Consider the following 16,558-nt stretch of genomic DNA (forward strand, 5'->3'; position numbering starts at 1 on the left):
TTTTTTTTACAGAATAGTATAAATGTTTATTTTCTGTATGATTTATTCTTCTGCCCTGCTTTTACAATATAGAAAAGTGTACTTTTTGAATAGCTCTAGTAAATATAATCTTTCTACCTTAGGATGTAAATAGGGCTTAAAAATTATAGACCAAACCCTCCCCAAATAATCTTTTGAAATTGGTGATTTAATGTGGCTATTAACTTTGTTCAGCAATTTGATGCAAATGCCTAATACAAAAAGTTGTTCAGTTGGAACCACACAGAAGGAAAGGGGCTGATAGGTTAAAGGCTTCTTAAAAATCCAAACTCGTAGCTTTGATTGCACCTTCAAATTCTTACAAGCAAAACAATCTTAAGCAATGCCATCATACATAATCTACAATTATAATAAAAAATTCACAAACATTTTGTGCACACTGTATATAAATACACATCACAATGGTGCTATTAGAATTAACACATAATATATACAAAATGAACAAAGTTTAGGTTTAGACCAAAAACTTATTGCAGTCTTTTGAAAAATAACTTGATTAGATATTATTTTGTCCTCTTAGACTAATTTACATTTGTACAAAGTTTACTTAAAAACTCTAGACCGAGGTGCTAAGGATGCCTGCATTATCTACATTTAAAGTTACTGCACTGTCATCTTATAAAACCATTTTAAATGGAGGATACTTAAATGAGTAACGGAATCCTCTTGGGGTTAATTTCTATTGTCTATATCTTTCATGTTCATATGAACATATATACATACTTACTACTTACAATGCTAGAGTCCTTGTAGGAAGGGCAATAATCATATGCTAATAATTACCAAGGATTAAGGTACCTTACAAAATGTTTCAATTCCAACCTAGTTTTCTGCTTGTCATAAACTCAAGTCCTATTATAGTAGGCTCCCGAGTTCACACGGTTTCTAATTACTGAAGAATATAGAGGTTGTTTTTGCGAGTCTAAGAGCACACATACTTCAGCTTACCAAATCACTGTTTTAAACAATGTTGTATTAAAACTTCTTTTATAAAAAGCTGGCTGCAGTTCTAGAAGCTGCTAGGAGGCGCGTTTATCTCAGTAAACCAGGTAGGAGTCACACACTGACTGAACTCAGTCCAGAAGGTCTGCAGAGAAGTGTGTGCATAAAGCGCCACCACACATAACCTCCCAGCTCTGAGTCCTCGCGTCTCCAGCGAGCCAGACTTCAGACTTACTGCGTATGAGTTCTGTCATCATGACACAAAATGTTTAATGTAATTCATTCTCATATTTTAGTAATTAGCCATAATCACTTTGACAATTATTATAAAACATACCACCTCCTTCAGAGAAAATGAAGACGCCCCAGACCATGTTAGCCATTCCTCATCAGAGACACAGCCTGTCCTCTGAAAATTACTGCCCCTTAATATTTTGCTTTCTTTAAAGAAAGCATAATGTTTGTATTATACTGAAAAGTGTGGTGGGGATTGTTTCCCCTTCTGATACTCCCAACGAGACAGCAGACAGCATTCCAGAATCCACTCTAAAAATCTGATTTTTTTTTTTTAAGGATGGTGTTTCTCTAAACAAAATGTCTCCTAAATATATTTCATTTAGAATCTGGTTATGCGGACATTCTACCTGTGAATACTCTGGATCTGTAACCAAAGAATGGGTAATACCCATGCTACTTTGGCCTTTTCTACTGAACAAAGTCATACAACACCATACATTATAAATGATATCACTATAATTTATGAATGTTCTTTGTCAATAGAATCAGGACAGAACATCTAATTCTTAAGAAACCCAAGCAAATTAAAAAAATATATAATACATAAAAGAAAAATTTTTAAAGAAAAAAATTTAGAAGGGGCATAGGCAGAATTAACTAAGATTTTAAATGTACTAATTTCTTCTCTTTCAATATTATAGTTTCAGATCTCTTAAAACAAAGGCTGAATTAAAATACAGTAATTGTTAAGCTATCTTCTAGAAAATCAAGTGTCCCGGCACCTTAAATTTTCTGTACAGTTCCATTCAGTCTTTTGTGCAAGAGTTAGCAGTGCATGGCACAGGGGTCACTTTTGGCTTTTCCTGCAGAGTTGATGACGCTCATCAAACATCGTCCAAATTCCTCAAGTATCATCCGCTCTGCTGCCGCCTTTGATTTCCCCTTCTTGTCTGCCTGCTCTGCCTGGGCAAGAAGGCAATTACACGTGGCTTCAGCTACTTCTTTAGTTACAAATGTAAACGGCAATCTGCAATGAGTTTCGAGAGAGAAACACAGGTGATCAAGGTTGACCTGGGAACTCTACTGGTCCTGTATGCTGCACCAGCCTAAGGGAATCAGCTCTGAGAGAGCCTAAGACTCGGAGGGTTTGGTCTCAGGGAGCAAATCTAAAAGCAATTACCAGGAAAAACCTTTAACATAAATGACTTACTTCCCAATCAATGTTATCCAGCTAAATAAAGATGTGACTTTCTTACCACTTACACCTCCCACTTACACCTCTCCTGTCCCAGGAGCACTGTCCTGGTTTGACTATCATTTCTGACACAAAGGCATTTTAGTAAACACTACATATGATGTAAAAAGAACAAACAAAAGCCATGTGGGTGGCACTCAGAAGGCAGAGGCAGGAGGAGCTCTGTGAGGGGTCAGTCTGATGTACAAAGTGAGTTCCAGGAGAGCCAGTCAGCAAAACAAAACAAAAAAAGCACACCAAAATCCTGCACTGTTCCACCACAAGACACACAACAAATGGGAAAACAGACTCGTCTATGAAGTTGCTACAGGGTAGCCAAGTAGTTTCAAAGCCTGAGAGAAATTAGCTCAAGTAACTAACAATCTAAGGACTAACAGCATCCTGTAGCAGCCCTAGCAGATCACTGAAACTCCACCAAGTCAGAAATTAAGGCCCAAGAGTAACTGAACCTCAGATTGTCACACACGTGTAACTGGAATACTGAACTTTTAAAAAGGCACTTTAGAAACTATTACTATAAATTTGGGGGGGAGGTTGAAATGTTTTACTGTAAGAATATTATATAATTTATCTTATTAGTGATAATAATAAAATATTAGTAATAATAGTAAATAGCAAAACAGTAAAAATTGTAAAATAATAGTAATAATAACAAAAATGCTCGTATTATTAAAAAATGGGAAGGAGAGGGGAAAAAGACATCAACAAATTTAGGTGAGCATGCTGGTATCACCCTACTGTTTTTGTCTTTCTCTTAGTATATTTGTGTGTGTGTGTGTGTGTGCGTGTGTGTGTGTGTGTGTGTGTGTGTGAGAGAGAGAGAGAGAGAGAGAGAGAGAGAGAGGGAGGGAGAGAGAAAGTAAACATGTGCGTGTACGTGTGGGTACAAGTGGAGGAGACAACTTTGGATGGTTCTCGTTGGGCACAGTCTACCTTGTCTTTTGAGGAAGGGCTCAGCTGCAGCTGGCCTGAGATTCACCTAGGAGGTTACGAAGTCAGCCCATGAGCCCTGGGATTTGCCTGTCTCAGGCTCACACCCAGCCTTCTGACGTGTGTTCTGGTGATCAATCAGCTCCATCTTGCCCAGCTGTATACAATTTCTCAAAAGCATAGCTTTAATTACAGTGTGCACTTACTGTGTGTGTGTGTGTGTGTGTGTGTGTGTGTGTGTGTCTGTCTGTCTGTCTGTCTGTCTGTCTGTCTCTGGGGCTGAGGTAGAAGAGCTACAAGGCTGGAGAGATGGCTCGGCGGTTAAGAGCACTGAGTGCTCTTCCGAAGGTCCTGAGTTCAATTCCCAGCAACCACATGGTGGCTCACAACCATCTGTAATGAGATCTGATGCCCTCTTCTAGAGTGTGTCTGAAGACAGCTACAGTGTACTTACATATAATAAATAAAAAATAAATCTTAAAAAAAAAAAAAAAAAAAGCCGGGCAGTGGTGGCGCACACCTTTAATCCCAGCACTTGAGAGGCAGAGACAGCGAATTTATGAGTTCGAGGCCAGCCTGGTCTACTGAGTGAGTTCCAGGACAGCCAGGGCTACACAGAGAAACCCTGTCTCAGAAAACCCACAAAACAGTTCAGAATGCTTTGCTTATTAGGGTTGCTTTTTCCCTTTTTATTGTTAGGGATAGGATCTTACTTTGTGGCTCAGTCTGGCTTTATATTTGTAGCTCTTCTTTTTTTTTTTTTAAGATTTATTTATTTATTATTATATGTAAGTACACTGTAGCTGTCTTCAGACACCCCAGAAGAGGGCATCAGATCTCATCACAGATGGTTGTGAACCACCATGTGGTTGCTGGGAATTAAACTCAGGACCTTCGGAAGAGCAGTCAGTGTTCTTACCCGCTGAGCCATCTCTCCAGCCCCAGTAAGTGAGATGGAAGGAAATGGAAAATTCAGGTTGGCAACAGCTTAGAGAGCGGAATTAACTTTGTCACCCTAGGAAGAACCCTTACTAACAAGGACCGTCTGAGCATCAGCTAGAGAGAGGTTCCGGGTGAAGCTGACTTACTTCCCTCCTGCACTGTTGAGAGCTGGGGTTGGCCTTGTAAGGAGGTCTGAGATCTGAGAGGACAGCTTGGTCTTCGCTGCTGTCTGCTGCTGGACCCTTACTTCAGCCGCATCTGCTAAGTGCATCAATGTCTTCCGTTCTGGGCTTTCTTCAAAATTCTTACAGCCGATGCATTTGCATATAGAAGAACACATTATTTTTGCCTGAAAGATTTACAAAAGAAAAGTTTCCAAATCAAAAGCAGAAAATATCACAGTAAGTAGATTCCTCAACAGAAAAATAATAGCATTAGCTTGTCAACAGGTATCTTAGATGAAGCAGTTTCTGCTCACAATGGCTATGCCTGTGGGTAAATCAAGGATTAAACTGAGAACAGTGCTTCACCTCAGGCCTTCCCACTCTCTCCCACTGATGACCCATGTAGGACTAACATTTTCTCCTGAATGAATATAAGACATAAAAATATTTTTAAAATCACTAAGATTCTACTCAATGAAATCACCATTAACATGACTGTGACCTCTCACGTATATAAACTCACAATTGCACATTTAAAAGTTTTCATAGCTGGGCTTGGTACAGACAAGGCAGAAAGATCGTGAGACCTTATCTCATCAGGACAAAGGAAAGGAGATCTCAGGCACTCTTGTTTCCTCCTCCACTGAACCAGTTTCCCAAGCCCTTCAGTAACTCATCCATAAACCAGTGTGCTCGCCTATGTAAAAATATAAAGTATGCTTACATGGAAGCACAGACTGAAGCTAGGGCTGACGGCCCACATCTATAATCCTAACACCTGAAAAAGGGAAGCAGGATAGTCCCTAGTTCAAGGCCATCCTAAGCTATAGAGTAAATTCAAGGCCAGCCTAGGCTACTTGAGACCCTGCTGCAAAATAATACAAACAGAACAAAAAATAATCTCGAAAACCCAGACTTTGGGTACACGCAGCAAGTAATGAATACAGAACTCTCCCTTTTAGCTTGTTTTACAAAATGGCCCTCCTACTTCAGTGTGCCCTTGCCCCACACTTCATGAAACTCCTTCTCCAGCTACCACAGCAGGATCCCTGGTATCAGGGGCCACAGTTTTGGCTCATTCATTTACCTAATAATGGGTGTGCATTTTGTTTATAGTTCATGAGAAACAAAAGCAATTCATAATGGTTTTTTGTAAGGAGAAATGTCTAAATACAGCTTCTATTTCTCTGAAGACAAATTTCTTTTGAAGAGACTTCATTAAGTGTCATGGTTAGGTTGCTTTTGCAGCCTAACACCTCTCCCTCAGCAACAATATGCACACTAAGGCTTCCTAGATTATCCAGAACACCTCCACCTCAGCAACAATGTGCACACTAAGGCTTCCTAGGTTACCAACAACAAAGAGAATGCACTATACTCTTTTACTATTTCCCAAAACAATATATTGGTTGTTTTTGAGATGATAGCGAGCTCTCTATATAGCTCTGGATGTCCTGGAATTGACTATGTAAACCAGGCTATTCTTGAATTCACAGAGATCTACCAGGCTCTGCTTCCTGTGTGCTGGGTTTAAGGCTTGCACCACAGTGCTGAGCTTCAGTGTGATGGGGAAGGCCATAAAAGGCAAAGCACACTGTTTTCACACTTAACTCTTGGACAATTTAACTATTGCTTTTGAGCTGCATTTTCTTCGATAAGTCCATGTCTAGTTAACTAAATAAAGAAAACTCTGTCCTTTCTATAGAATCTAGCAAGTTAATCCTCTTGAATGCTGGAATGGCAGATATGGACACTGCACCCAGCTGACTCTGCTAGATCTTTCTTTCCTCATGTGCGTGCCTAATGTCTGAAGAGGCCATAGGGGCACTAGATTCCCTGGACCTGGAGTTACATATAATTATAAAGTGATTGTGTGGGTACTAAGAACCAAATTCAGTAACTGCTTAACTGCTGAGCCATCTCTCTAGCCTACTTGTAAATTCTTTTTCCAGTTTTCACCTTTGTTCTTCTGTTTGGTTTCCGTACACAGGTCTCACCATGTACCTCTGGCTGGCCTGGAAGTTATATAAAGCAGGCTGGTGTTGAACTTCTACAAAGTCACCTGCCACTACTGCCCAACTTCTGGGATTAAAGACAAGCCAGCACATCTACCCTCCCCCTCTTTATTCTTTGAGATAGGGTCTGTCTATGTACCAATGGCTGGTCTACAACTCAATATCAATCAGGTTAGCTTGAGAGCTGTGATTAAAACTATGTGCCACTGTGACCGCCCAGCACCGTTTTTGTTAAGACAAGATCTCATTAGGTATTCAAAGCCAGCCTTAAACTCGCAGTGATCAGCCAGGCAGTGGTGGCGCACGTCTTTGATCCCAGCACTCGGGAGGCAAAGGCAGGCGGATTTCTGAGTTCGAGGCCAGCCTGGTCTACAGAGTGAGTTCCAGGACAGCCAGGACTACACAAAGAAACCCTGTCTTGAAAAACCAAAAAAAACCCAAAAAACAAAAAAACAAAAAACAAAAATAAACAAACTCACAGTGATCCTCCTGCCTCACTCTCCTGAGTGCTGATTACAAGTTTCCAATGCCACACTTGGTTCTTCTCTTAGGGGCTTTTCTTGTTGTTATGTCTGTTTGATTTGGGGGGGGGGGGTTAGATAGACCATCATATATCTCAGGCTGGCCTTGACCTCATTACACAACACAAGACGACTTTGAATTCCAGATCCACCTGCCTCTAAGTATTGGGATTACAGGTATGTACCCATAGGGCTAGGGAACTGGGCTACATCCTTAGACTCCCAAAAGAATACTTCTCAAGCACCTAATGATAAGAGAGGAAAGCCTGGCCTTTCAGAGAGGGGGCATATTAATAGTGGAAATGTTTGTCTGTTGTTTTTAGTACTTTTCTTCTCATTAAGTGTTGTGCATGTCCCTGTGCATGCCATGCCTGTGAAGGAAGCCAGGAGTCAGATTCCCTAGAGCTAGACTTGCAGGTAGTTACGAGCTGCCTGTCAGGAGAACAGAACCTGAGTCCTTTGGAAGAACAGTAAACATTCTTCTTGTTCTGTTGTTTTGTACCAAAAAAGCATTTCACTGGTCTTGTAGGAGGGGGTGTGGCCTTGTTAGAGGAAATACATAACTATGAGAGTGGCCTTTGAGGTCCTATGCTTGAACTCCACCCAGGGCAGAAGAGACCTTCTTCCTGGCTGCCTTGCATCAAGATGTAGAACTCTTGGCTCCTCCAGCACCAAGTCTGCCTGGATGCTGCCATGCCTCCCACCATGATGATAATGGACTAATAAACCTCTCAAACTGCAAGTCAACACCAATTTAAATGTTGTCCATTAGAGAGTTGCCTTTGTTATGGTGTCTCTTCACAGCAATAAAACCCTAACTAAGAAAAGCTTTCTGCCAAAATTGGACATGGGAGGAGTTTCCCTCTGAAAGAATACAAATATAGAAGAACCAACTATAGGAATGACTCAACCCAAAATTTACTATCGGGCACAGTCAGATTGTTACATTTAAGCTTTGAAAATAAAAAATGACAGTTTGAGACACTGTCTGAAGTAAGAAGCTGTAGTTGTACATATCACCTCTGAGGACAGAGCAGCAAGCACACTGTCCAGGAGTCAGCCCACCCAGGAGTGAAGCAGCTGGCTGCAGGAACGGAAGCAGTGAGTGAGGAATGAGGGATTCCACGAGCTCAGAGCAGTAACTCATCTGCAGCAGCCCATGTGCTTCCTCCTGCAGATCAGTGCTAAGGGAGACAGCTTTATGCAGGGCTACCTCAGCATAGAGGCTATTTGATGTCCATAAATATCTAAGCAGCCCACAGGGCAAGGTGGACAGGGCTACGCTGTGGCTGAGAACTCTGGTGAAGTTAGTATGTGGCACGGCTAATATGTTACGTGAAAAGCTAGCACACTGGCGCTCTGATTTACACACTCTCAAGGAAAGGCCGTTAAGTTATAATCTTGTATCTCAGCTGATGAAACCAATCCCATCTGAATGATGAGTCCTGCTTAGAAGGACCCAGGCCTTCTTCAAAGAGCTAAGTGCACTAACTGCTTATTTTCAAATGTAACAGCACAGTGCTTTGCTTCAGCAGTACTTACCTCATAGCACTCGCAGTAGTTTTTAAGACACCCCGAGCGTTTGCAGTTGCAGCCTTTGCTGTGCCGCCGATCCGACTCCCCCTCTTTTCCTTTTCCTATCTTTGGCTTGAAGGCTTCCGGATTTCTATCAAGGCATGCCTTTGGAACAGACCAAACACCAACTGAGGTTAAATTTGGAGTCAACTTAAATACCTCACAGGTAAAGAATTAGAATTTCTCGTTATAAAGCAATGACTTCTTTAACAATGGGTAAGAGGAATGTTTGTCAGTCACTTGCAATAATCACCTTGATTGCCTTTTGTCTCTCATTCTCGTGCTCTAAATTGTTGTAACAATTGGTACAGTTGCAGTTGTTGCAGAATTCACCATTTGCAAAGCAATCACAGTATCTGAAGGTAAAATTAGAATAAAATTCAGACATTTTAAAATAAAATTAGCAGTTAGCTGGTTACAAGCGAGGTACATCAGAATGTACTCAGATACTTAGATACAGAGTAACAGCCCCAAAACAGATCATCAGCCATAGATGAGAGCCACCAACTCCTGCAATTTCATCCTAAATAACAACAAATCTTTCCAACCAACAGATGCCTTTCAGTGAGTTATTTCAAAATCCTAAGGGAAAGGAGCTGGGCCTTATTCTTACAAGGGACCACAGACACTGGAACCGTGCTGCTTGGTTCCAAATCTCCAACAGGACCAGGACTTTCCATGTACTTTCCTAAGAAAATTATTAATCCAGTAAATTTATTTATTTTTAATTAGCTTATTTTCTGTGTATGGGTGTTTTGCCTGCATGTATGTGTACCACTTGCATGCCTGGTGCCCCTGGAGGGCAGAAGAGGGCATCGGATGCGCTAAGATTGAAGTCAGATGGTTTTGAGCAACCACTTGGGTGTTAGGAACCCTTCTCCTCTGTAAGAGCAACAAGTGCTTTTCACCACTGAGTCAACTCTCTGGCTCCTCGTCTAATGACTGTGAAACTGCAAGCATCCCAGCCTCGGGAGAACCACATATAAGGCCATAAACAAGATCAAACTAGTAATACTGAGACATAACCCAGGTCTCATCTTGCTGGGTCCCTAGGCCCTGCTGGTATATGGAAGGCTCTAAAATTACGTCCTTCTGTTTGTGTTTGTTGTAGTTTTCCCAGACAGAGTGTTAACCACAGGCTGTCCTGGACTCACATCACAGACAGTCCAGGATGACCTGGAACTCCTGTCACTCCTCCTGCCCCAGCCAGGCTCCTCAGAGCTGGGACCACAGGCAATGGGCTACCATGCCCAGAGGATTTCCTTCTGAATCAATAAAAGGCTAGTGTTTATGCTACAACATATGTTCACCCATTTACATGTAGATTTATTTAAATTATTTAGACTTAATTAAATGTATCTGTTAGGAATTCTTAGCGCTAGCATCTATCTACCTCCAGCCCCACACCCACCCCCCGTGGTTCAGACAACCTCCAGGGCCCCACCCCCACCCCCCATGACTCAGGCAACCTCCAGCTCACTGTGGAGCAGAGCATCCTCTGGACTCTATTTTCAAGTGTGACAACCACTGGGCTTGTACTTCCATGCCCAACTAGCTTCATTTAATTGTAAGAACATGTGTAGTTGCATCAAATAAGCAGACAGTAATAAACTACTCACAATTTCAAACACAGTGATTTTGTACAGTTACAGGGTTTTCTGGGCCGACTGGTAGACTCTGATGGAATTATGCTGTCCAGACACACATACACACACACACAAAAAAAATCAATTAGTTACTTAAAACTAGTAAAACAACCTCCAATCTATAAATTCTGCCTAACATAAAACATTAATAGATGCTTCCACTTCTGGCAAAACTTTATTAGAATGTCTCCTTTACATTTTAAAAAATATTATCAGCAATTGCTAGGAATACATCACACATCCTCTTCTCTCTGAGAGAACTGAAGCTGAAAAGCTATAAAAGCTCCTGGGGTTTCATCACGAAGAGAGAAGGAAGGAGGAGGAGGTGCGCGAAGAACGGGCAGTGGGACCAAATGGGCTGGTTAACTCAGCACGGGTCACAGACCAACAGAGCAAAGGCAGCCAAGAGCTGCCAAACAATAACATGGAGCCAACACTCAACACGTGAAGAACAGCACTAAACACCGTTTTACAAACATTCACAGCGAGCGGAGAAACACAGAAAAGCTGGCAAAGGACAGGAGGGAATCCATTGCTGATGGTCTCTAAACTTGTCCATTTCAACTATCTCAAAATAGAGTGCTTTAGACAAATGCACAGCTTTAAAGGGAAAAACAAATGGAATATATTTCAAATAAATCTATTTAATGCTGCACTTAAACTGACTTAATAATTCAATTTACATATTTTCAAAATACTCACCCATTGAATGGAAGCCTTGCCTGTGTCTGGATGCCAGATGTTCCAGTAAAATTAGAGTTGCTTGCTATAGACACATATGAAGACTGCTGTAACTATTAGGAAAAAAAAATAAGTTAATATTTGCAAAATTGATAGCACTCTCAGACATAACAATATGTAAGAAGCATGACTACCCAAAGATAAAAAGCAATGGGGAATTTCATATAAACTTGATGGCGTGTTTTTAAAGACCTCAACCAACACTAGTGAAATAGCATGAATGTCTAACAGCATTGAATGGTACAGATATAAAAAGACTACCTCACAAAGGACAATGTCAGGGTTATAGGAAATTCTAGGTGAACATCCTCCAATACCAAAATAACATCTCTCAAGTGAGAAATGCACCGGGCCCACACACAGCTCCTATCCACTCTGCACTGCTATGTGAACTCAGGAAGCATCGTGGTCCCCTGGCTGAGAGCCGTGGTTCTCGCTCACCCTTCCAGCCCCCAAGGCAGAGGCATGGTCAGCTCCATGCTGCCCTATACTAAAGTGTCATCCTGTCTCAAAAAGTCCCCAAGAAATGTACCTTACAAACTACTTTCCAGCACAAGCCAGTAGCATCATATCTGTGTGTGCAGATGAACGTTAGTGTGTGCACAGTCTTTCCTAAAATCACCGGGATTCTGATTTTTAATGTCAACTTTGTAAAATGCTTATCTATAGTCTTGCCCTATCACCAAACTATTCCAAACTACCCAACTTTTAAATCTTATTTCTGCTACATATCTCTAAATTCTAAACAAAAATAAATTCAGATGTTCAATTAATATAACACTTTAGAAAGAGCCATTTTAATACAGAGCTGATGTTTATATTGTACTTAGAACGTGGTAGAGTTAGACACTCTAAGGGCAAACAGCAGCTCCAAAGCATAGGCCCTTCACCCCCACGTACCTGAGTAACATACTGAGCTGGAAGCACTGCATAGCCCACATTCCCTGTTCCTGGAGCTGGTGCCAGCACAGTACCTGGTGGCAGGTTAGTGAGGTTGGGCTGGATCTGAGGCAGTGGTGTGGCAGGCATGATGAGCCGCTGCTGTGGCTGGCTGGTAGTTACAATTTGTGAAGTTGAATTGATTGGTTTTGGAACAACCTTAAAAAAAAAAAAAGAAAATTTGTGACTAAATAATACAAACCATTAATTTTATGGGAGCTTAATCCAGTATACAAATTATTTTCTAGCTTTTCAAAACAGAGTTTCTCTAGATGGCCTTGGCTGTCCTGAAACTGGCTCTGTAGACCAGGCTGGCCAAGTCTGACTCAGAGATCTGCCTGTCTCTGCTTCCCAAGTGCTGGGATTAAATGAATGTGTCACCATGCCCAGCTTCTTATAACTAAAAAGTAAATTGCCCTTTGGGAAAAAAAAATGGAGAAGCTACACAATACTCACTTGCTTAACGGCCTGAGCTTGGACAAATGGAACTGACATCCGTACAGGGGTGGTATTAACAACCACTGGTTTTGCTTTAAAAAAAAATAAATAATAATATTTACAAAAAACAGTACTGAAAACACTTAAGAATCCTTATCCTTCAAGCTATGCTTAGGAACCAGCTTAGAGCATCCCACCTGATTCTCACTTTGCGCATCTTTAATCAAAGACAGTTAGTTACCTTTCTTGAGAGGCAGAGGCAAGATCCATGGATCTCTGTGAGTTGGGAGGCCAGCCTGACTTACATAATGAGTTCCAGGCCTGCCCAGGCTACAATAAAAACCAAACCAAAACAACAACAACAATAAAGAAAAACACCACCAACAACAAAAGGGAGTAGTTACCTGTCACAGTTGTTATTCCCCCCAGCAATATGAATCTGAGGTGAGAAACCCCCCAGGGGAGGGACTATCTGCAGGCTCAAAGCTTCCCACTGAAATCCCTCAACCTGTGCTCAGAGCCGCATACAAAACCGAAAACAAATGCACTGCATTTACAAGTTCAGCTAAGCACACCATTCTGTGCTACTACTTTTACTTTCTGTGTTTTTCTTTACGCTAGAAAAAAGATCATGCTGGAACAACTAGGTATTTAAAAAAGACAGCAGGGCAAAAAGGCTAAGAGTCTGAGTTCTTGAGCTGGGAAGATGGCTCACTCAGCAAGTGCACAGAATTTAATCCCTGAAATTTACGTGGTTGAAGAAAAAAGCCAACTCCCACAACACTGACACACATGCATGTGAACACACCACACATGCACACACACAGACATGCATGTGCACACATGTGCACATACATAACACCCATGAACTTACATATACATGAGCAGTCACATATAGACATGTGCACACACATGCATATACACATGCACATATGAGCATATATGCACATGAACACATACTCACATGAATGCACACACTTACTAATAATGAAAAAGTAAGTTCTAAAGTCAAAAGACCCAGTGGTTCAAGACCCAGCTCTGCCACTTTTAAGTGTGTAGGCTCTTTGCATGTGATGTGAGTAGTAAATTCACTACTGCTATTACTGTAACCCTGCTACTGTATAAATGCTACTAAGGGCAGGGTACCCCAGGAGACTCAAGATTAAAGCTCTTGCTCTCAAGATTATACTCTTGAACAGATTAGGCAAGTACCCAAATAAAAGAAAAAAACAGGTCTTAAAAAAAGACTTCTAGGGCTGCTGAGATGGCTCAGTGGGTAAGAGCACCCGACTGCTCTTCCGAAGGTCCAGAGTTCAAATCCCAACAACCACATGGTGGCTCACAACCATCCGTAACGAGATCTGACTCCCTCTTCTGGAGTGTCTGAAGACAGCTACAATGTACTTACATATAATAAATAAATAAATCTTAAAAAAAAAAGACTTCTATAGTTTATGTGTAATGTGTAGCGGTGTTTTCCACCTGCATTTATGTCTGTATACCACAAGCATGTCTGTTGCCTATGGAGGTTCAAATAGTGTGACAAATCCCATAAGAATGGAGTTCCAAGGCTGGAGAGATGGCTCAGTGGTTAAGAACACTGACTGCTCTTCCAGAGGTTCTGAGTTCAAATCCCAGCAACCACATGGTGGCTCAGAGCCATCTGTAATGGGATCTGATGCCCTCTTTAGGTGTGTCTGAAGACAGCTACAGTGTACTTACATAAAATAATAAGTAAATGTCTCTCTCTCTTTAAAAAAAAAAAAAAAAGAATGGAGTTGCAGAAGACTGCGGAGTTGCCATGTCGGTGCTGGAAACCGAATCCAGGTCCTCGGCAAGAGCAGCACATGCTGTCTGTGCGCTGAGTCGTCTCTCTAACCCCCAGAAATACTGAGGGAATCCTACAAGTGACTTCACAGGGACTAGGAGGTTACATTTATGAGTGTGTGTGTATATGTGTAACAATAATTAAAGAAATAGAGCTAATGAATTTGAGAGAGCAAGTGGGTGTGGGAAGGGAGGGACAGAGGAAAAGTAAAAATGATGTGATTAATTTTAAGAAATAAAACATACTATGAAAGAAGATAAACTGCCCTGAGATTACAAAGAAGAGAAAATACACTTATTGGCAGAAAATGGGCATTTGGAAAAGCATGTAGGACACCACAGTAGAGCCCCAGCCATGTGGCAGTGGCGAGGGCCTCCCTCATCCAGGCTGTGGCGGCGGCATACACACTGCGGCCATACAGACAGACAGACAGACAGCATGATAAGTGGGGATGGCCAAGCCTACCACACGTGAATAAACACAGCAGTCTAAGTGCAGCCCAGGGAAAGGTAAACACACACACACAGAGGTAGGTTTCAGAGACTGTGCTAAGTGCCCTGGTGTTAAGGCAGAAATGGGAACATTTATCCTATTTGTTGTTTGTTTTGTTTTGTTTTGTTTGAAAGATCTCTACACAGTTCTAGTTGTCCTTGACCTCACTATGTAGATCAGGCTGATCTTGAACTCACAGAGATCCTCCTATTTCTGCCTCCCAAGTTCTGGGATTAAAAGCATACACCAGGCTTGTATTCTTAAATTTAGTTGAATTTTAATTTTTGAGACAGGTCTCAGTATGTAGTCCTGACTGGCCTGGAATTTGCTATATAGATCAGGCTGGCCAAGAACTTGCAGAGATCTGCCTACTTCTGCTTACCCCAGTGCTGGGATTACAGGCATGCACTATTCTGCCCAGTCTTAATCTATATTTTTAATTCTATAGGCAATGAGAAGTTTCTAGGGTGATCTGAGGTATTTAAATATTACTGAAACAACACAATGGAAAATTTATTTGGTAGCAGTATGTTAAAAAAAAAAAAATAATCAACACAAGTTGCAAGAACCAAGATAAGGAGGAGAAGCAGAAGCATGAGAGGGGGTGGCTAGGGGCAGGTGTGAGGGAGAACCTGCCAGACCTGGGAATGAGAAAGGAGATGGCACCACACGCTCGCCCTCAGCAATGTGTTAGAGCCATGTAAAAAGGAAAAGGCCTGCCATTGCAGGGCCACACAAGCGAGGAAGGCAAGAGCTTGAGCCTCAGGAGGACCGGCAGGCAGAGGACAGAGCCTGAGGTGCAGACACAATGGACACACTCAGGTAACAGTGGCAACAGACTAAACTCGGTCCAGGGCCATGCTCACTGCCACTTCCATGGCCTTGAAGGGGTGGGGGTGGGAATTGGAAGATAGGAAGGATTGAACCTGGGGTTTCATGTATGTGACAATAAAGCCAGGAGCCTGGTCTCAAAGAAAGACAAATACTGGGGCCGGGGAGTGGGAGGAGAACATTCTAAGCAATAAATGAAATGGCCTTCTTTGTATAAAAAAGCTATAATGATATCAATGGGATGCTTCCTTTCTTAAATTTTTGATGGAGATCGGCAGGCTAGTAGCTGAAAGACAGAGCCATGATTGTCCAAGGTGACCACTATACACAGAAGGTTCCCAGGAAAGCAGTGACCAGTGGTGACTGCATGGCTCCGACTGGGCAGGGACACAGCTGGCTCAGAGCATAGAGCACTTGCCACAGACGCATGAGCACCTCAGACCCACACAGAGCCAGATGTTGTGCTATGCCTCATTTACAGTGAAATGGGACCTAAGTTAGCTACCCAGAAGCTTAAGGCACCAGCCAGTCTGCTGTACTGAGCAGTAGGCAACAGCTTCCAACATAGTGAGAGCTGACATGGAGGCCCTCTGACTTCCAGGGCTGCTCTGGGACAAGTACATCTGCACTCACACGTGTGTGCATGCACAAAGATAACGTAAAGTGAATTCAAAGGTGCATATAAAGTATTTCAATAAAGTTATAATAAATAGAATACATAAACAATGTGTGGTGGTTTGAATAAAACTGGCCCCCCACGGGCTCATATACTTGAATACTTAGTCTCCAGGCTGTGGGACTCTTTGAAAAGATTAGAAGGATTTGGAGATGTGGACTTCATAGAACCCATGCCAGAACTAGGCTTTCTCACTCCCTCCCTCCCTGCAGATCAGGATGTAGCTCCCAACTACTTCTTCAGCACCATGCATGCAAAGCCCCGCTGCCATGCTCCCCACTATGATGATAATGGACTACTCTAAAACTGTAAGCAAGCTCAAATGAAATGTTTCCCTTTGTAAGAGC

General features: G+C 41.9%; 1 protein-coding gene across 9 annotated transcripts in view; it reads right to left on the reverse strand.

Moving 5' to 3' along the window:
* Positions 1–16,558, reverse strand: part of Lin54 (lin-54 homolog (C. elegans)) — a 58,607-nt gene continuing 42,049 nt past the window's right edge. For all 9 annotated transcript variants that reach the window (NM_001346583.1, NM_001359914.1, NM_172714.4 and 6 more), the window contains 8 exons: positions 12,403–12,476; positions 11,908–12,105; positions 10,969–11,060; positions 10,240–10,311; positions 8,874–8,976; positions 8,588–8,725; positions 4,492–4,694; positions 1–2,245 (listed from right to left, as the gene is read on the reverse strand). In NM_001346583.1, coding sequence (NP_001333512.1) covers positions 2,044–2,245; positions 4,492–4,694; positions 8,588–8,725; positions 8,874–8,976; positions 10,240–10,311; positions 10,969–11,060; positions 11,908–12,105; positions 12,403–12,476 — 1,082 coding nt within the window. In that variant the 3' untranslated portion in view covers positions 1–2,043. The remainder of the gene's footprint in view (positions 2,246–4,491; positions 4,695–8,587; positions 8,726–8,873; positions 8,977–10,239; positions 10,312–10,968; positions 11,061–11,907; positions 12,106–12,402; positions 12,477–16,558) is intronic.

The sequence above is a fragment of the Mus musculus genome, chromosome 5 (genome assembly GCF_000001635.26).
Source record: "Mus musculus strain C57BL/6J chromosome 5, GRCm38.p6 C57BL/6J".
NCBI classification, from domain to species: Eukaryota; Metazoa; Chordata; class Mammalia; order Rodentia; family Muridae; genus Mus; species Mus musculus.